A 21,098-nucleotide genomic window follows, 5' to 3' on the forward strand; every position below is an offset into this window, starting at 1 on the left:
GTCGCACTGGGGGCACCAGCAGTCTGGACAGTGCACATGTGCAGCGCAGGCCCCGAGGAAGGCGACATGGGTTGAGGACGGGTCCCGTGAGGCGACATCCAGTGCTGGTTGCGGGGGCTGAGGAGCGCCTTGGCCAAACGTGTGAGGATGGGGTGGGGCTGGGGTCTCTGTGGGGACAAGGACAGGGTCCCTGTGGGGAAGGGGCTGGAGCAGTGTCACTTCCTGCCTGGGCTGGGGCCCAGCACTGGGGCTGCCTCTGGCCCGGCCTGGAGGCTCAGCCCCATCCACCCCCAGGGCCCGACCGGGCGATGGCCGGGGGGAGGCCAGGCTCGGGGCTGCCCCCTCGCCCCATCGGGGCCACCGCTGGCGACGAAACCGGCCATTTCCAGCCTCGAAACCGGCCGAGCAGGAAGCAGTTCCTCACCGCCGCCAACTACTTCCGGCGGCCGCCGGAAGCGCCGCCGCCACTCGCTGTGCCATTTGCGGCCGCCCGGCGGCGCCGCGCTCCACTTCCTCCCTCTCCCGGAAGTAGCCGGGGCGGAAGTGGCCACCGATTGGCGGCGGAGCTCTGTGGGCGGTGGGGCCGAGCGCCGGAGAGGCGGGGCGGGTAGGCGGGGCGAGCGGAAGTGACGCGCCGCCCCCGCCCCAGCCCGCCCGCCGCGGCCGTTGTCCGCCGCCGGTGCCGCGCTCGCGCCCCCCGCGGCGGGGCAGCCCGGCCCCTCCCGCCGCCGCCGCGCCATGTCCAGCCGCCCGCTGGGGGCCCCGCGGAGCCGAGAGGAGCGGCCGGGCAGCGCCACGCAGTTGTGAGTACCCGGCCCCGGGCGGCGCGGTGCGGCGCGGCGAGGGCCGGCCCGGCCCGGCGCTCGCCCCCTCCTGGCGTCGGGCTGAGGTAGGCGAGCAGCGCCTCCGCAGACGGGCCGCCGCCCCGGTACCGCTGTTCTTCCGGACAGCTCGGGAGCGCCCGGCACGGCCGAGCAGGGAGAGACCCGCCAGGTACGGTCCCGCTGCCCTCCTTCCCGCCCTCGGCGGGGCCCCGCCGTGCGCCTTGGGGCCCAGCGGGGTGCGAAGCGGCGGCGCGGGAGGGGCCCGGCTCCGCCACCCGCCCCCTTCCTGGGGCGGGGAAGGGGCGAGGCGTCGCCGGTGTCGGGGCGTCGACTGGGGGAGCACCGCCCTTGCCGGCAGAGCAGGGGAGAGGCTGAAGAGGAGGACGGGGGCGTCGGGGGGGCGGGCGGGGGAAGCGGGCTGAGGGCGTGCCTCGGCTCCTCCTCCTGCCGCACCCGCGCCCTTCCCAGCTCTTCACACCTCCACCCCGGCATGCGGTGTGCTCGCCCAGCTCACCTGGCATGATGTCGCTTGCTCCTTCGCCGTCAGGGGTTTGTGTGTGCGTGAGGCCAGTGAAGTCACGGAGCGGTTAGGCTTGTGCTGGAGGCGGCCTGGAACTCGGGAAAAGGAAGAGGGATGCGAGATGCAGGTGTATAACCTTTTACAGTCGTAGAGCGGCTTTACACCAACCTGCTAATTCAAGTACAACATAAACGTGCAGCCGTAGACCCGATGTGAGCTGGGTGATACTGCTTCTAATCGTGCCAAGGAAATTTTCTAGGCTGCCTAAGACTCTGTGTTTACATTCCGGCTTTAAACTGGCAGGAGCTCAGCAGGGGCTGACTGCTCGAGTCGTGGTTTGGCTCCTAATGCATTTTGCTCATCTTCCTGGAGTTCTCTGATTGCTGCATCTGTTCGGTGAAGAGTTTCAGGTTACCTTGTTAGAGCCGCGGGACGTAGCTTTGGCGCTGTTGACGTTCTCTGCAATTCTGCCAAAGGTTTTATGGCTGAAGGAGGACCTGGTTGTTGATCGGTAGAGCTGTGGTTTATGATAAAGCACAGAGACCATCTCCTGGCAGTTAGCGCATCCTAGAATAATTACGCATCCTCCCAGGAGTATTCTGCAATGGGTGAAAGTGTTTCCGTACAAAATTATTGTCAAAGAGAAAATGTTTCTTCTGCCATTGTTGAAAGCTTCTGGATTACAATAAAACCCCAAGCCATTAGGAATGGCTTGGACCTAAATTCTGGGCAGGAATCCAAGCTTTGTATGCAAACTCAACATCAATGTCCAGATTTCTGTCAGGTAATAATAACAAAAAATATTTTGTTACAATATTCAGCTAATACATGGATGGGATATGGCTATATAAAATAAATATAGACTACAATCAATTAATTTTGCTTTGTTCCTCGGTGTACGCTTCCAATTTATAATAAATGTTATTTTACCGCTTCCTGGATTCAACTTAACCCATTAAAATAAATGAAGTTGGTTCTCTGAAGTTTGTAGTGGCTTGTAGTCCCTGTTTGATTTATTCATATTCATAGAAGATGAAAGTTGTCTCTAAACTAATAGCTGGGAGTAAAGGCAGACTAAAAAGTAGCTTGCTTCTGCCAAAAGGGAGTGTTTCTTCTGACAGCTTTGAAGTATAATTGAAGTTTGAGCAAGTCCTTCTGTCTTTTTTATCTCCACTGATAGATTTTTTAGATGGCATGATCATGATTTCTGTTGCAGTAATGTATTGGGGTGCCCTGGTGGTTGCAATGGATTTGGCGAATGGTTTTATTTACTGAAAATATTCTGAGAGTATTTTTGTTAATGCAGACATTAGGGACAGAAGATGACTTTTTAAATACTCAGTATTTTGTTATTTGAGCCTGCTGCTTAGTAAGAGTAATAAACAATATGGGATGAGAACTTCAGACAATAAAATTGGTGTGCCTGATCGTGTAAGTGAAGCAAACAGGAATTCTGTTTCAACTGAGGGAAGCGTAGGCTATTCTTCTTTTCATTTTTCTAGCTTGATAGAAATACTTAAATAAATCTTCCTGTTTCTTTCTATTATCTCTGCTTTCATAGCTTGCTTAATGCCATTTCCATTGTCAGCTAGGAAGCTTTCAATATTGCCGTGCAGACTATTTACCTAAAGAAATAATGACCTTTTTTGGTCAAGAAAAATGTCATCTCGTTGACAGTTCCCTCTGTGAATGTCACAGAGTTTGGTTTTTTTTTTTAAAGAAAGCTGACTACCTGAATTTGATAGTTTCTATGGTGACATTAGATAAGATTTCTACCAGTCCACCACTTTTTTTTTTAATTCCATGAGCTTATTGTCCTCAAGTTCTGGTATTCAGGCCTTGGGCCATGCTAAAGTATCATAATAGAAGTATTTCTACGTGTTAATATGTGAGATTTGAGGAGGCTTATATTTGCGAGGTAGGGAAGTGAAGGAGGATGAAGAGCAGAAAACCCTACTTCAGTAATTAAGGGGAAAATCCCCAAGTACAACTTGGCATGATTTACAGAATTCCTATTATTATTTTTTTTTAGAAAAATAAATTAGCCTGTTTGTAAACTAAATTCATCTGACGCTCTTAAAGGTGAATACTGATGGAAAGATTTTTTCACTCTTCTTAAGAGATTCTTAAAACATGTTCTTCAAAGAAACAATGGCCTGCAGAGTGAATTATAATAGCTTCTAGCTCTCCTCTTCATCACAAATAATGTGTGAAAAAGCTGAAAATGCTTTATTTTATTTTGGTAACATGAAACGTCAGTCCTGGTTATTTCTTTGTATCACCTGGAAAAGTCTTTAGTGTTGTGAGATATACACAGCAAAGCATTTTAAACTTCTATCTGAGATAGCAAAAGCATCTAAAAGCTTTGACAGTGACATCTTTCCTTCCTCTTTCATAGATGTTTGAGTAAGTATGTTGTGCATATAACTTCTCAATAGCTCATCTGAACATTTCCTTTCCTTCTTTCTTGTCTATCTTTTAGCTTTTTGTAATTCTGCAGTCCTGTAAGTACCTGCTATTTGTTTTAAATAAAATAATGTTATTCTCCAGAAAACTGTAATTTAGGGGTTTTTTGCTCTTTTTGCATAGGGTGTGAAGATAAAAAGCTGCGGTTGTCTTCTGTAATCATGAAAAGCAGAATGATCTGGAGTTCAGACAAACTGTTTTTTAAAGGAGGTTTCTTCCTCAGCTTACTTAAAAGATCCTGTTTGTAGCACAGTGTCAAAACCATTTTTTTTAAGTCCATCGAAAGGGAGATGAACAGTGACTCAAGGTAGAAACGAGGAGAGTGGAGGTGAGCACTGGAAACGGGCATTGCTGCTGAAGAAAATAGTCATGCAAATGCATCCTCTATCTCATCTCTCTCTTTCTCTTTCGTTTTTCTTGCTTCCTCTCTCTCATATCTGCTCCTGCTCCTCTTGCCCAAAAGTTAGAGGTATCCCCTTGCTTTGACAGGTGGAGGAGCATGCCTCTTTGGAGGTTTCTTCTGCCCTTTGATGCCTATTTGCAGTGCTAGTTAGTTTGAGTGGAGGTAAGTGCCTGTTTGCTCTGTAAAAGCTGTAGTGGTTCAGCAATTCCATGTCTGTGGAACTTGCTGAAAATTTCCTTCTGAATTTGCCTTCAGAATATTAATCCTTCTATATAGAAGAGAAAAAAAGTTGAGACTGTCGATCACGGGGTTATTAAAGAAGCATTGAGAGATTCAAAGCGTATAACAGATACAGATGCAAAAAGCTCTCCAGGAGCTCAGTGCTAGTCTTCCTAATTCTGCATTATCAGTCGTCCTAGGAGGTTTAAAGTGACTCCAAAAGTGAGGCTGTTCTGCTTTAATTAAGTTCAAACATACAAATATTTGTAGTTGCTCTTTGTTTAAGAAAAAATATTTCTATAAGATCATTACCCATCAGTGCTAGTTCTTCTCAACTATCATTTCTGATTCCAAAACATCCAACTCTATTTTACTACTAAAACCTTTGATGGCAGCTTCCACTAGGAACCATGTGGTATTGCCCATGTTTTCATTTTCAGTACGTTATTTTTAAAACAAAAGTATTGCAGAATTTCCTGCCTACTGCACTGATAAATCACATAAACGTCTGCTTTTTCACACAGTATGGCTAGAAATGAGGCATTATACTAAAATATTGGACGTGGCAGTTAATTCTAAGATTGCAGCGAGCAAAGCTCTGCGTGTCTAAAGCCTTTATGTTTTAGACAGACAATTGCATGGTTATTTATGTCAACCACCAAGGGGAACGTGACCCCTCAGACTGTAGCAGGAACTGTCCAACTCTGGGAGTGAAGAGCATCCTTGTGACTTCTCACTTGATGGGAAAAGGCAAAGTCTTGACTGACTTCTTGAGCAGATACAACGGTGGGACGCATGAATGATAATCTCCTAGTCACTCTGTTCCAAGCTGAGTTGGAAGCCCAAACTGTAACGCTTCACTGCCAGAAAAAAATGCCAGTGTTTCAAAACTACTTGACAGTAAACAGAACACAATACTGATGTCATCTGGACTGGGACTGGGAAGTAATCTCATGTCCATGTTCTCAATGCATTTATTGATGTAGAAGGTCAATGGGACAGAGCTAGAATGCTCTTGGTGACTGAAAGTGGAGTTGGCAGCTTTGCCTTTTAATCATTCTGGATCTGATGTCAAGATCATGAAACCTACTTCCAGTTCATTTGGTCTCTTCTTTACTAGTGAGGGAAACTCTGTTTTGATCATATGTCTCTCAACATGTCATGTTGCTTCTGCAGTGCTTTGGGCGTTAGATTGTTCTTCTGAGAGTCCAAGAGTTCTTTGGGGAAGATGCCTGCATTTGGGCAAACTCGCTTGAAGTTGGAAAGATTCTCTGTCTTGCAATGGACTTGAAAAATCTTGGCATTTGAAGCAGTCACAACTAACTTTTGGTTTGACAAGGTTCCATCTGTCTGGTTTTTGTTTTGAGTTCCTGTCTTCACCTGCAAAAAATCTGTATTTACTCTTCAGATTTCACTGGTGCTGTTTCCGTGTATTCCTCCTAATTTTTGAAGCTTTTTCCTTCCTAGAGCTAGACTTCTGTTCTCATAAACGTATGTACCTTGATAGCATTTGAGTGGGTTTTTTTCATCTCTTTGAAGATGACCACCTTTGTAGTCTCTATCTGCGTAAAGAATGAGCGGGCAGGTGAGATGTAGGCATATGAGTTGGTCACCCTACATCCTATTCCACAAAGTAAATGTATTCTGCATCTTAATTTCTTTTTTGTATGTACGTGAAGTAATTTCTGCTTCCATCTTGCCATGCAACTAATCTGCCTGTATTTTCCTGAAGCTTTCCTGAAATTCATACTTTATAGCAGTCAGTAGGGGTATTAATAGTAACAAGGAGATGGGAAAGCAAAAAATATGGCTTCTCTGTGAAATCTAGAGATAACATTTTTCTTTTTCAGAATGAAAGGCCCTGTAATAGAAGAGGAGGATAATGTAAGGTGTTTTCTTGGGTCTTTTAACTTATTTTTATCTGAAAAGAATGCCATTTCTTCCTACTCTGTGACGTAAAAGTTGGACATTATTTTCAGATAGTCTGTGGTATTCTGAAATGTTAACCCAAAATGTACACTAAGTAGATCAGTATGGCTTTTGCCAGTGAAGTTCCTGAAGATTAGCTCTGGCGTTTTTCGGTAGTTAATCTGCTTCTAAGGTGTAGCAGCGCTGGGTATACAATTCACTGATGCACATTAATTAAAATATCTATGCTGTGTTCACTTATGCTATCTTTCGTTTTTCTTTTTCTTTTCTCTTTTCTTTGTTTTGTTAAGCATTGCAGGCTGTATGTACCGAGTAGTTCAGACGACGGGACCAGATGGAAAAAACCTTCTGAAATTACTTCCAATTTCTAAATCTTCTGGAAGCTTTGTGCCAATAGTTCAGTCTTCAGCCATGCCAAATAATTCTAAAGGGAATATTTCTAGTCCAGTCCATCTTACTTTTAAGACACAGCTTGCCAATACTACTGCACCTTCATCTGTTAAGATACCTGTTTTTCAGTCTCCTGATCCTGGAAAGATTATTCTTACAAGGACATTAGACAAACAGGAAAGTGTTAGGACAGGTTCTGAAAAAGAAAGCTTAATTCCAAAATCAGCTGCTAGCATACAGAGCAGTTGTGTTTCAGTTGATAGACTGTCTTTGCAGAACATTGCTGTAACAAGTTCATCTAGCCAGAGTAACACTGCATACATGTTGGTAAACGCAAAAAGTCTTCCAGTTACTGTGAAGTCTCCAGTACTGCCCTCTGGCCACCACCTCCAGATACCAGCTGATGCAGAAGTGAAATCTGTCCCAGCTTCTTTTTTACCACCTGCAATACAGCAAAAAATACTTGCAGCTGCAGCAACAAATGTGTCTGGAGGAGCTGAGAGTACAAAAATGCCAACTGTTATTTATGTGTCACCAGTGAACACAGTGAAAACAGTACTTCCCAAGCGTTTGCAAGCCATTTGCCCAAAACCTGCCACAGAAGTTTCAAAAACATTAATAATGACAGCTACACAGAAGGGAAATAGTTCTTCTCCTGAGACAGTAACATCTGATGGTCAGCAGTGCCAGCAAACTCCAATGAAATGGATTGTGCAAGAAAGTCCACAGTCATCAGCGCCTTGCCTTATTCCTGTAAAGTCATCAAATAATGTGGCTTCCAAGATCTTGAAAACTTTATCAGACACGAAGAATGTAGAAGTTAACTCTGCAAATATTTTACCACTCTGTTCTAGTGGTCCTGGTGGAAGCCAAACAAAAATCGCACCTATTAAAGATAATGCTCTGGTCATGTACAATGGGAAAGTCTATTTGTTGACCAAAAGAGGCTCTGATGTTCTGTCAGCCCAAGCTGACAAACAAGCATCTTCCTCTTCTGATGCTTCACTTAAAAAGGATACATCCAAGTTAATTGATTCTACTGCAGTCAATAAAATAACCAATAAAGTAGTGAATCTGGTATTGTCAAAAAGCAAAGGAATGGTGCTGTCTCAGAAAGATCCAAACCCATGTACAAACTCAAAAAATCTTTCACCCACTGGCTTAAGGAATGACTTAAAATCTGCACCTGCAGCTCTGGTGACATCAAGTGCTAATCAGCAGAATTCCACTGTAAACCAGAGAAAGAGTTTGCCCTTCACCGAGACCATTTCAAGTGGAGCGACCCCTATTACAGCAGTAGGGACACAGGAAAATGTATGCCAAAATGGCAAAGAAAAGATTCATTCCCCCAATGCAGCAAGTGCTGTTTTACCTCAGTCTAAGCAAGAGTGTGCTTTCAGTGAAGACTGGCAAAAGGTAACTCTCTCCAATAAACATGCCCATCTTGGTCTCTGCTAAATTGTTATATGGTCCGGTTCTATTTGAATAAAATCGCTATTAATAAAGTTCACAGATTTTTGTAATCAGATATCCTGTCACTGGAAATGCTGATCTAAAGTGTGGTTCTATTCAATAAATGATCTTTTTTTTTTTTCAATAAGACTGTGCTATGCAAGTGAGAAAATGCATAAAGGAAAGAAAGGGGCAGGGAAAAGATGACTTTTTGTTTCCTCACAGGATAAATTGTTGGTAACAACTGAAACTATAGGAAAGTTGTTAAATTATTTGACCTCCGGGAGCTATCTGCTTTCTAGTGTTGTTGATGCCACATTCTCACAGCACAGCCATTGGCTGTGTTGTAGGTGTGATGTAAGGTAGAGAAGTTTGCAGCTACACAAGAGGAAAGCAAGGTGGAAGAGCAGGGTTTGTCATCCAGAGACAAATTCTCATGTTGCACTAAGTCAGCTCCAGTCTCTGCTAGCTCAGACAGCCAAAGGCAGGAGCTGCGTTTCCTTCCTTTCATGCCATGATGGTGATGGATCCACCTCCTTTGACTCATGCTTTAATGTCAGGCAGAAGAAACTCTTGAGATCTTTAATGGCTTTCCCCCTTCAGGCTGGACCTGCATATTCTTTTAAGATCATAACGTTGAAAATATGTAAAAAGTCCTTAGCCTCAAATCCCACAAACTCTACCCATGAAGGATTGTAGGTCAAGTTTTCAGTTGCTCAAGAGGCCAGAAGGAATTTGCCTCCAGATAAAAAAATAATTCTGAAGCTAGTTTATACTTGCTTGTGTTGACCAGGCAGAAGAGAAATGTCAGCTAAGCATATTTGTGCAAATTTTAGACGTTTAATTATTGCAACAGACTGTAGGGCCTCTTTTTTGATTGTTCCTCACCTGAAAAACAGTTAAAATATACTCTGTTTTTTCTTCAGTGCTGTGTGATGCCAAGTGTTAGCATTCTCATTTGCTTTAACTTCTGTGAAAAATAGCATATCAAATGTTTGCTGCTTTTAGTCCGTAAATTTGCAAGCCTGTGGATTGCCAGACATACTGATGTGGGATTGAACTTGAAGATCAGAAACAGCTCAGGTTACAATGAGGTTAGATGGCTAATAGTGCTTTGTTAGTATTATCAACCACAATGCAAATACGAAATGCATTCAACAGTCTGAAAGTGACACTGTAAAGACACTGATCTTCCATCATCTTCCTGTGTAGAACAGGTGATTCTAAAATCACCCTTGTTGCTTCTTTTACTTCTGTGGTTTACTAGTTGGAGTGTGCATTTTCTGGATGTTCCACAATGTACTTGAGGTTTTAAATAACTAACAAGAGTGTTAGACCTGTGGTAATATGTGTATAATTTCTCAAAATTGGCTTATCTGTGTTAAATGTAACTCTTGAAGAATGGCAGACAAAACAAATGTTCACCTGTCTTTCTAGTAACTAGTTTTTAGTTTATGTGTATGGAGAGAGAAAGAGAGAGTGAGAGAGAGAGTGTGATTGATGGCGCTCTCACTGTTTCTATATTTCAGATCCAGTGTGAAAAGATGGATTCACCAGGAAAGGTTATTCAAATCAAACACCAAGAGAAGCCACATTGGAAACAATACTTGGAATTAAGGAAAAAATTTGGTCTGTCTAAGGAGGAGAGAGTCTACCTTAAGAGAATACCATTAAGGACCTCCTGTGAGAAACCGGAAGAAAGGGTTTGTTCCAGTAACAGCTTGAAACAGAAGAATGATTCTTGCAGTTCATCATCATTAGATGTGGAAATAACAAATCAACATCAGGAATGTGTTAAAGAGGAAAAGGTATCTTGAAATTTTTCAGCGCTAAAATGTGTACTGCAACATATTCAGAAAGCAGCATATGTATAGTGAATATAGAGCTGCGTGTTTATTTGCACCCTCCTGCCTCTGGATTCATCAGGCCAAGTCAGTAATTATTATGGTCCCTGTGAGAATTGTTCCTATAACTTGTTTGTGTACTGCAATGGAGTTGTGTGATTTCAGGACGACTTGAGTACCAGCTAAGAATTTTTATCCTCTTTTCTGGGTTCCACTGGAGAAAATTTGAAGAACAAATGCTTTGAAGAAGACTGGACCCTGTAGTGGTGGCTGAACAATCAGAGGGATAGTCTTTATTGGAATAGAAACCATACCTCTGTATCCTGATTTATATTTAGCCTTCTGTAAACAATTATGTTTATCCAGTAGTGCAATGGATATAAGCAGAATAATAGAAGAATAATTTGTTGTGAGGCTTTACCCTTGAGTTTGAAATCAGTCAAGTGCTGTTATTTCAAGGCACTTCACTCACATGACTAGGCGTGGCTGACTTCCAAAGAAAGATATCCACTTAGTCCTCTGTGGTTTTATGAAAAGAAATTTACCTGTGTACCTGTCTAATCGTTAGAGTTACCTGTCTAATCATTAGAGTCTAATCTTTAGAGTCTTTATAAACTTAGTCCTTTGTCATTGGCTAGGAGCTTGCTTGGGTGCTTCTGGGAAGGTTCCCTTGATGTAAGGGCTTCCATCTTAATGCATTAAAATGATTTTGTCCATCCAAACTAGTTCTGTTCAGCCATAGTGTTCTAAATTTTCTTTTGTATGATTCTACTCTACCCAGTCAAAGGCTTTCTCAGGTTTTAATAATTCTGTGTTAAGAGCCCTGCTTTGAGCAGATCTACTGGCTGCTCTTGGTAAAGTACATTAACATTTAAATAACAAAACAGCTGGGAGGAATGCAGTCTTGTAATGGACATTATTGCTAATGTTTGGGCTTTTTGAAAATGTAAGCATGAAGAATTCTTCTATGTTTTGAATTTTCCCATCAAGTTAGATAGAAAGTTTTTGTCTTACACTACAGTTAAAGAACTAAGCAGCAACAGGAGATGATAGGTATGCACAGGAAAGGCAGAAGTCCAAATTGCTAAAAGAAACATCTTCCATATAGTAATTCTAAGAAGCTTGCAACAAATAACTTGTAATTTGTGCTTAGTGAACTGTGATGTTACAATGTAGAAAGATGCTTAATTTAACAGAAGCTTATTTTGTATGTTTCTTGACTGTACAGATGATTGTGGATCTGGAAGAGGATTTGACTAAGAAAAGAAAAATAAAATCCTCACCACTGTCAGACAGTGGAAAGAGAAGGAAAAGTTCAGTCAACGAAACAAGTCCAAGTTCAGAAAATACCAGCTCAAGTTCCAGTCTACTTAACAGAAGTGTTTCACCTCCACCAGTCTTACCTCAGCAAAGTATTTCCACAGACTTTGTTATATCGTCTCCAGGAAGGGACTCTGAGCAAGACCCATACTCTCAGTATAGTGACATTACAGACTCAAGTATTCCAGTTTTAGTGTCTAGCGAAGATGATACTTCAGTTCTTGAAGGTTCTTTCAGAGATGATGCTTTCCCTTTGACTCCCCCAGACTTGGATGAAACAATACGGGATGAAAAAATAAAGCGACTTAAACAGCTCTTAAGAGAACGAGAAGCAGCGCTTGAAGAGATGCGTAGAAAAATGCAGCAAAGCTGAAATACTGAAGCTGGTGGTCTGGACCATATTAGTCTTCATTTCGGTGGCTTCAAGAAGAAATTCCTTGTTTAAATGAACATGAATATTTCTGGTAGATGGAAGATCTTAGTGAGATTTACAGTATGTGTGTATTTAGAACAGCATAGATTTCTTGCTAAATACCAGAAATAAAAGACTTGGACCATCAAATTCTGCTTCTGGGACATTATATGTATCAAAGAATGCAGAAGATAGGCATTTTTATTAGTGTATTACCTATATTTTGAATTGAGGGGTTTCTGTATTAGTCCTAGCAAATAAACTTTCCCACTTTGGAATTCCATGGCCTATCTCTTAGAAACTGAATGTAAATTGCAAACCCCAATTGCAGATATTTTTTTTGTTTTCCTAATGTTTTATAGTGCATGACAACTTTTGTGAATTCCTGAGAACTGTCAATTGTCATAAAAGGTCAGTGGTCAGTGTTTAATAAATGCTATTTAAGTGATCTGGAATTAGACTTTAGGCAGTAGTAATGCAGATATTTATACAAAACCTCCTAAAGATGTGAAGATGGAAGCACTAGAAACACCTGCTTACAGTTATCTAGATACGTGTCTCTTACCGTTATTATTGTAAGCCTTTATAAGGCCTTTGCCAGCTGTGCAGTGTTGAAGTTTGGTTGTGGGGTTATTTGGGGGTGTGTGTGTGTGTGTGTGTGTATTTTTTTTAAACAGAATTATGTTGATTAATAACTTGTTGAAGAAAACAAGGCATATTTCTTTATCCAGGGGTGGTATCTTTAATGATTCTTGATTAGTATCTTTTCTATTAATTTGTTCAGTCGTTATTTGAACATGTCGCTTGCTACCTTCATTTGATGCTACCTTAGTTTTGCATTGTAGGAGAGAATGTGCACTCAAACTGTCTTTGCCATCATCATTTTTAGAGATCTTTGTAGTGTATTTTCCCAACATATTGTGTCATGTGTTGTATGGACGCTTTTCACTACCCTCTGTTGTCCATGTCATTGAATCTTGTAAGGCCCTTCTGCTGTTCTTCAGTCTTTATTGTTACAGCCATGAATAACTTTTGCCAACACAATTTGTCATTGTTTTTTTCTTGTCCATTCATGGTTATATTCAACATCACTGATCCCTGTAGAACTCGATTGCTGATTTCCATTCATGGGACACTATTTGCTACTATTCTTATTTTCTGTATTTTAATCAAATTTTTATCTGCAAGGTTTTTCTCTATTGCCACGTGGACACCTAGTGTATGTATAGGGTTTTGGCGAAGGGTGTTGCTTTGGAGATATATCTTTGGAGAGCCTAGTAGACTGTATCAGCCCTGTGTTCCTTATTAATATGCATCTTGACAGTGTGAAAAACTCAAGTGGATTAGAGAGGCAGGACAGCCTTTTACAAGGGAAGAAAAAGATGGTCCCTGCTTTGAAGAGCTTGAGATAGAGCAAGTGTAGGAGAAGATGATACACCAAACATGCAATGGTGGGTGAAGAGGGAAGGTATATAATGGAACTAAACTCTTTAATGATTGAGATTACTGTATAAGAGGCAAGTGCCTGTGATAGAGCAAGCAAGTAGGGGTGATACTATCATGGGCATCCATGGGTTCACTATATATGGAGTGAGCGTTTTGGGGCAGAAATCCCATAGTTTATAGGGAAACAGACACCTAATGAAGGGCTGATGCGCAGCAGAGAGAATGATGTGAATGAATTGGGCTTCATGACCTACGCTATTATGCAGCCCAGGTATTACAGAGCTAGGAGCACATGCAAGACAGCTGAGCACCTGAGGAAAGGACTGTGTTGGTTGGACTAGTGACCTGTATCCTGTAGCCTGACAGTGAGGCTGAGTTGCTTATGGAGCAGGTGTGCACAGATGTTCTGTATCCTTTATTGGTAAATGTGCAAAGCAAAGAGGCTAATTTAAGGGAGATGATTTTTTTTTTGAGCAGCCAATGATACCAGTGAGGAAGATGTCTGTTTGCAGTCTCATCTGTGCTTGTTCCAGAAAGTGCAGAAGAGGTGTAAGTTTGGCCAAGCCTGCCTGTCAGATATAAACAGTAGTGAGGAGGCAGTTGCTTTGTGTGAAAGGTGGGAATATTCCCCGCATGTATGTGGGTGTGATGGGTTGACCCAGGCCAACTGCCAAGCACCTACCCAGCTGCTTGCTTGCTCCCCTCTCCTGCAGGATGGGGAGAAAATAGAAGGCAGGCAAGACTTGTGAAATGAGAAAAAGACAGTAACAGGTTAAGCAAAAGCTGCATGCAGGCAAAGCAAAATAAGGAATTTCATTACTGTGTCCCATCAGCAGGCAGATGTTTAGCCATTTCCTGGGTCTCAGTGTGCGTAATGTTTACTTGGGAAGACACATACTGTAACCATAAACATCCCTGCATCCTCCTCCTTTCATTTAGCTTTTGTTTGTTGAGCATGACATCATATGGTATGGAATATGATCAGTTTTGGGGCAACTGTCCTGGCTATGTCTGTTCCCAGCTTCTCGTCCATCCCCAGCCTACTTGCTGGGAGGGATGCAGAGTGAGAAAGAGAAAGCCTTGATGTCGTGCAAGCACTGTTCAGCAATAGCCAGAACACTGGTGTGTTATCAGCACTGTCTCCCTCACAAATCCAAACCACAGCACTGCATGGGCTGCTATGAAGAAAATTAACTCCATCCCAGCCAGACCCAATATGACGGGACAACAATCAGAAAGGAGATTGAAGCAGTATTGTGTCTTGTATCTGGTGCTGCAGTCACCTGTTGTGATACTCTTCCAAAAGACATCCCTTGCCTATCCTAACTGTCTTATGACAAAAGTATTTCCTCTATTTTCCAACAATCTCCAAATAAATTAATGACGCCGAGTTCACTTATCCTCTCCTTTCACTGGGAGGATTCCAGGTTTGACATTCTATGACACACCACCTTCTTTCTTCCAGAACCTCTTTTACCTTAGCAAAGTTGTCTGTTAGCCTGAGTTTTCTCTAGAGACAATGATAAGATATTGAAAATTCAGAGAAGAATCCTCACTTCAAGGTTTTGAAGAAATGTGACCAGTAGGATTTGGTGGAAAAAAAGTGAATGGGCTGTTTCCTTGCGATCTAGTAACGGAAGACACTGTGCAATTCAGAAAGACAAAGCCAAGCCATCTGTGGAAGAGAAAGAGATGTCTTTCTTGGAACAACATCAATGCAAAGTTGAAAGGATCACTGAGAGCCAAGAGAAGCCACTTGGTGTGCTGATGTAGGAAGGCTGCGCCAACAGCAGGAGCAAAGGGACTTCCAACAGCCCAAGACCTTGCAGGTTGTTGGAACTGCTCCTCATCCTGACACATTATCTGTAGCACAGATTCTATTTTTCTGCACTGTTCATCCTTGCACTCCTATGATCTTTTAAGAATTTCTTTGTGACAGAAAAACTAGAGTCCTGGGAACGTTGGCTGTCACCCAGAAGTGAAAGTTATTGGCAGCCATCATTGTGTGCAGCCTTGGATGGCAGAGGGCGTTGCAGTTACACACCATGCTTGCTGTGTTAAGTACATAGCAATATGAAAACCATGGACTTAGGCTATGAATTAAAACTAATACTTTCAAGCAAATATTCAGGAAGAGTCAGTAGAAGACCTTTTAGGAATTTCTGGGTCGAAAGAGCAAAGGTGGCAGTGAGTGCTGGACAAAACAGATTGGGAAGCAAAGACAATACTGGGCCAGTTGCCAACATCAACCTAATCTGGTGACTTGGAGTATCTGGACAGAACTACCATGTGCAAAGGTGTTACTTTTCAGCTAGAGGACAACCCACCACAGCACTGGCATTTCTGTATGAGGACACAAATCTTCACAGAGGTCTGTCCCAGCCTCTGAGAGGCCACCTGGAAGCTGGGCACCCTGGTGTCCAGCAGGTCCAGTTTCTTCCTGGCAAGCCAGCAGTCAGCTGCTGGGGTGGAGGTGTGCCAAAATACTAGAAAATGAGTTAATCTGCACATACTTGTTATCAGGGATGTGCAGATTCAGCTTTCAAACTTTTGGACAGTGTGGAAGTAACCCTGAATTTCCTACAGTTACATGATTTGAGTGGACAAATTGTGACCGATTTCCAATGGCACAGTCGGCAGTGGGAGGCTGAATTTGGCAGAGCCCTACCTGTCCTTCTCTTGTGGATGTGGGAGGCGTAGAACAGGTACAGTGCAAGTCCGAAGAGCGCTTCTGGCAAATGGGAAGGTAGATGGCGCTGCTTTCGAAAGCAAGACATAAAAGCAGAAGTAGTCAGTGCTGGATTAGTCTGAAGATCCATCCAGCCCATCATTGTGTCTCCAGCAGAGACCAACATGCGGAAGGAAATCAGAATGGAGACCGATAGTGGATGCCTAGAAAAGAGTACAAAGACATAATGATCATACGCAAGACTTCACTGGTACTTTTCATTTTCCAGCTACAATAGCTCTGAAAAAGACATGGTATCTTTATGTTTAATACCCCTTGTGGTTTTTTTCTTTGTCTGTTATATTTTTCTTTTAACTTCTTGAGGTGACTGTAACCAGTCCTCAAGTCACCGTGTCCAAGCAAAAAATGATTTTGTAGACTTTTTTCATCTTACTTTTCAGTCTTTCTTTTCCTAGACTGGGAAATTCTGTGTAGGCGTCCTCTGAACAGAAACTATCCCAAACTCTTGACCATTTTTCTTGCCCTTCTCCATAGCTTTCCAGTTCCACCATAATCTTTTTCAGGTGGATGGACCAAAACCACTATACTGATTAAAATGTCATTGCATCATGGAGTTACAGTGGCATTTTGATGTTTTTTGTTTTGCTCTCTATACCTCCCTAATAATTTATTGTATTCCATGGCTCTTTACTATTGAGCTGATATTTTTGTGGACTGATCTACTAAATTTGCTGATCTCTTTGAACAGCTCATTCAGAGCTCATTATTGTGTATGGAAACACAAGGGTTTTCATTCGTCTGCACTGAATTTCATAATCTGTTTTCTTGCTCAGTTATTTGGTATTATGCGAACCTTCTGAAGCATTTTTCAATTTTCTTGAGAGCTATGCTACTGGCAAACTTTGACATCTTGCTCGTCGCCTGCTTTTCTAAAAGACTTGTGAATATTGAAGAGTACAAGCTCCAAGAGGAGTCTCTGGGACTTCTTCCTTTCATTGAGAAACTGACTGTTGAATAGCCTGTCTTCTCTTTAAAGCAGCCATTTATACAGCTGAGGACAGTCCCGCTTTTGCCATAGCAGCTTGGTTTCTGTAAAACTGTGGTGAAGGAAGTCCAGGTGGATGATTGACCATAGATCCCTGTTTACAAGGACACCAATTCCTTTGGGAAATGATACTGGATTTGAGGCAGATCTTGTCTTGACTGAACCTGCAGAGACTTTTATTCGGTTGTAGAGAATTGTAATAGAGAAGACCAGTCTGGAGAGAGAATGAACAGCCATGGGAGCAGCAGAAGAAACGAGCGGCAGGAGGGCTGTGAGAATGGCAGTGGTTGATGGCGCTGAGATTAGCAGGTCATCAAGATCCGAGCACATCTGTTGGCAGCTACTGAGGACTTCCAGCTCAGGAAACTAATGACAGTCTAAAAAAAAGGCAACAGCTTAAAATGAAAACTCAAGCCTTTAAGAGATGATGGTGGGAAGATAGGGTAGGAGTCACAAGACACCCAGACAAGAAGGAAGAAGGTAGTAAGTAAATCCAGATGGTTCACACAAGTGGGGAAGGATGGACAGACAAAAAAGATCAATCTGCCAGCTCCTAAAGGGTGTGAAAAGGTACTTTCAAAGCCGAGAGGTAGTTGCCAAAGTCAGAACCTCCCAGGAGATGTGAGGAGGATTTGGAAGCTGGTGTCATCCTCCATGTCACAGCAAGCAGCACTTGACAAACCGCCTGGATACAGGTGTCTTGGCACTGAGCTACTGGCCAGACCACATGGACACCTACCTTGGTACCTGCCTGCGGTTATGAGCGTGAGAGAGGGTTTTAATTTAAAATAAAATCACCTTCTCCAATAAGATCTACTATTGAAATTTACTACATTGTTCTGCAATGTCACAACATTTTCCTACACAGTCGAGCATTGCTATTCCATTATTCTATTTTTATTATAATTTCTACCTATTTTATTGGTATGGACAAGAAAGTGCTGCTCTTATGGCTCCATAGACATCCCTGGGAACGCTTCAAAAAGTTGGGGTTGTGTTTGCCACTCTCCTGTCCTCCAGTACTGAAGCAGTTCTCAATGAGAACTTATTTCAGCTGTTTCATCTTTTATTCCTTTAGGGTTCCTGTTTGAACATGAGAGTATAATCTTAAACTCATTGCTGTTCATCAGTTTGTTTTGAAACTTCTTACCCACATCTCAGACAGATCTGTCAGTTCCCTGTGATTAAAGGATGGGAACCTTTGTGAGCTCTTCTGTGGTGGTCATGGATACCAATATCTTAATTTTTTCTGATAGACTTTTCTTTGAAGACTCATTTTATATCTTGATCTTAAAAACCTTCTGGCCTACTTCCTCCTGATGTTTGAAAACACATTTGTTGTCCCTTAAGTCACCTGCTTATTTGGATGCAAGTTCAATTTATCCAAGGCTTCTTTCCTACATCTAATAGCCCCAGTTCAGCCATGCTGGCTGTCCCCCTCCCTCTCCAAGTCTTTTTGGGCTAGGCAGCACGCATTTGCTCTCTAAGCGGTCTCCAGTGACTTGCGTAGATTTTGCCCTTTGGGCTAACCCTTTTAATTCTTCTTTTTTTTTTAATTGATGATGGCCTCACTTCCTAAATATTTTTCTTTAAATAATAATAATAATTTAAAAAAAGAATAAACCCATGAAGACCTCGTTTCAATGCATAAAGGATGAGTCAGCTGGAACAGTTCCCTTCCGTAACACTGTTATCCCACAGCTGTGAGGTCGTTTACCTGGTGTGCGAGACGCCAATATACACACAGGGCAGAGGTATTTTATTTCATGTCTGCGCAGAGGTGGGTGCTAGGTGGTAGCTTCACAAAGCTAGCACAAAGTTTGGTCATACAGGTGCAGTATTTATACAGTCTAGTTATGCATATGCATAAGTAATTACACAAAGCAGTTTTCTATTGGTCTACATTTCTCTTATTTCAACTTAAAGCTACAGTGCTACTTTAATATTCTGCGCACGCTCAAAGGTGAGGGCTCTCTGCTTGGGCCCGGGTCTCCAGCTTGAGGGGTGTGACTTTTAGTATTATAATGAGGATAGTTTGCGTGAGGGTGCTTCTTGTCACACTTGTACTAGTTGTTTCAGATGATAGTTCCCAAAACATTTTGATTAGCTTACATATTTCTCCAGGATGTGTTTTTCTCCCAAGGACAGTAATTCTTGTTTAGACGTTCCGCTTTCCAGCCTGAATCCCTTATCAGCTTTATGTAAGCCTTGGCCTTCCACCAGCTCCTGTTAGACTACAACGCTACAAGCTCCTAGCTAGCTCCTGCCCCATCTTCTCATGCTACTCTGAAGATAACAGTCAGCCCTTGCCATGTTCTCTGTTGGTTTTTTTCTTTACATTTTTACCACATCTTTCTTGCACATTCTTCTCTCTCACCAAAGCTGCCCCCCCCAAGCTGGCAGCCTCCCATTTGGCTTTAGGTGGAAATACATGCTTCTTTTGGTACTCCACCTCTCACACCTGACAAGCGGTGCTTAAGCTTAACGCAATCTGACAACCTGAGCTGTCCAGGTGGTAGGATGAGGGTTCACCAAGAATTTGAGTGGCTGCTGGATGTTGCCATTTAGCAGGTTTTTCTCCATTTTTAATAGAAGTCTTATGTTAGCGTTCCTGTCAGTCTTCCCAAGAGGGCTGTGATTCCTTGGCATGCTTCATCTCCAGTGTTCAGCTGCTGACAGATGCCTCCATCCTTGCTGTCCTTGCAGTGGGGTGTGGGGCTCCTTTCAGGAGTAATGCTTTAGAGCCACCTTGCACACCAAGCAGGTGAGAAAGTCAGCCCTGTTTTCAGTTATGGTCTCACAAGAGGACACTGGTGTCATCGAGGTGGCAGTTTCTCTAGCCCAAGCCTGTAAGTTTACTGCAGTCAGCCAGGAGCAGAAGAAGAACAAGTTCAGAGGAACTGGCAAGGAGAAGAAGTATGAATGCAGCCACTCCTTAACGAGGAAATGCTGATGAACTCAATAGGAGTTGACTGAAATATCTGAACTTCTCAGGGAGCAGCAGGAGTGGGGCTACTCCCCAAGGAAGGATGAGCTGGGGGTCACTTGGGCACAAGCGGTGCCCTCAACAACCAGGGAGCTGGGCCAGGTAGACAGAGCAGGGTGGTGATGACAGGGTCCATAGACAGCCCCAGGCAAGGTGACACAATGAATGAGGTTTTGGGTCCATCCAAGATGTTCAGTCAGGAGCAGCAGGAGATGGGAGTGGAGACAGGACTGACTGCACATTTGAGGTCCACGGAGGAGATCAGGTTGGAGGAGAGTTACCTACAATCTAGGTCCGATGTCTGTCCATAAAATAAAGCCAGGGGCAGAATGGAAGGCACATCTACCCCCAACATAGCTCAGGCCAGCACTGGGTGCTCGAGCCTGGGCTTACATGGAGCTCCTGGGCCATGGGCAGAAAGGGTGTGAGGAGGTCGCAGGTGAGGCTGGTCAGGGCAATTAAGGTATATTAATGCCCTCAGGGACCTGTAAGTCCAGTAGCAGTGAGGGAAGCAGATCCTTGGGTTGACTGCTTGAGCCTTCAGCCTTTCCTCAGCCAGTACAGTCTGACTGTGCCCAACTTCCTGCAGGGGGACTGGCCATCAAAGTCTTTAGCAGGAGAGTTAAGACCTGGCCCAGGCCCAGGAGCACTCTTCTGTGTTGGTGGGACTGCAGGGGAGGGGGAGGAAGGGGCACTGATGCTATGGGGTCAAGTGATGCTGGAGCAGTCAGTCAGGAGTACGGAGCTGCTCATCCCTGTCCCTTTGGTAAAGGGTGAGTGAGGAGGAAGAGGGTTTTCCTTGTGTTGGGGAGCTTGTTAAACAGAGAAGAGTTTGCTGCTCTGAGGCTGAACTTCTGTGGATCTGCAAATGAGCAAGAAACCCAACAAGTGGTGCTGAGCTGGGTGGGGGAGCCTTGGGGTGGTTTGGTGGGGGGCTGTGGGTTTTGAACTGCAAGCTCAGGAATGTGCTGTTTTAGGTAGAACTCAAGCTCTTCCCAGAGCTCCGACTCCTGATTGCGGTCTGTTTTGGCTGGCTCATCAGAGTGCTGCTACTACAGTGAAATTTGGGGCTCTCTGGAGCAGGAATTGCTCTTGGGGACAACCTGACTGGTGCTTGGTGTCAGGAACAGCCTCTCTGTGCTTGATAGTGATC

General features: G+C 43.4%; 2 protein-coding genes across 10 annotated transcripts in view; both read left to right on the top strand.

Moving 5' to 3' along the window:
* Positions 1-668: 668 nt before the first annotated feature.
* On the top strand, positions 669-12,813 carry LRIF1 (ligand dependent nuclear receptor interacting factor 1). 7 transcript variants are annotated; one of them, XM_072844885.1, is made up of 4 exons: positions 669-803; positions 6,652-8,167; positions 9,733-10,011; positions 11,276-12,813. In XM_072844885.1, exons 1-4 carry the CDS (start codon positions 739-741, stop codon positions 11,738-11,740), a joined length of 2,325 nt encoding a protein of 774 aa, XP_072700986.1. In that variant the 5' UTR covers positions 669-738; the 3' UTR covers positions 11,741-12,813. The 7 variants fall into 7 exon arrangements, with proteins under 7 accessions (XP_072700986.1, XP_072700993.1, XP_072700990.1 ...); XM_072844892.1 differs by having other exon boundaries at positions 679-803; positions 6,660-8,167; XM_072844889.1 differs by having other exon boundaries at positions 769-889.
* CEPT1 (choline/ethanolamine phosphotransferase 1) overlaps positions 674-21,098 on the top strand; it is a 69,122-nt gene continuing 48,697 nt past the window's right edge. For 2 of the 3 annotated variants that reach the window (XM_072844899.1, XM_072844895.1), the window contains exon 1: positions 853-993. The gene's annotated coding sequence lies outside the window, so the exon portion shown is untranslated. Of the gene's footprint in view, positions 804-852; positions 994-21,098 lie in introns of those variants that run through there. The other variant, XM_072844898.1, reaches the window with a different exon arrangement.

The sequence above is a fragment of the Ciconia boyciana genome, chromosome 23 (assembly GCF_034638445.1).
Source record: "Ciconia boyciana chromosome 23, ASM3463844v1, whole genome shotgun sequence".
Lineage (NCBI taxonomy): Eukaryota > Metazoa > Chordata > Aves > Ciconiiformes > Ciconiidae > Ciconia > Ciconia boyciana.

Bases quoted from the DNA above. Each gene is read 5' to 3' on its own strand.
- LRIF1 (XM_072844885.1), top strand. From the start codon at position 739: ATGTCCAGCCGCCCGCTGGGGGCCCCGCGGAGCCGAGAGGAGCGGCCG. The intron at 8,168-9,732 runs GTAACTCTCTCC...TCTATATTTCAG, and splicing joins TCAGTGAAGACTGGCAAAAG to ATCCAGTGTGAAAAGATGGA. The intron at 10,012-11,275 runs GTATCTTGAAAT...TTGACTGTACAG, and splicing joins AATGTGTTAAAGAGGAAAAG to ATGATTGTGGATCTGGAAGA.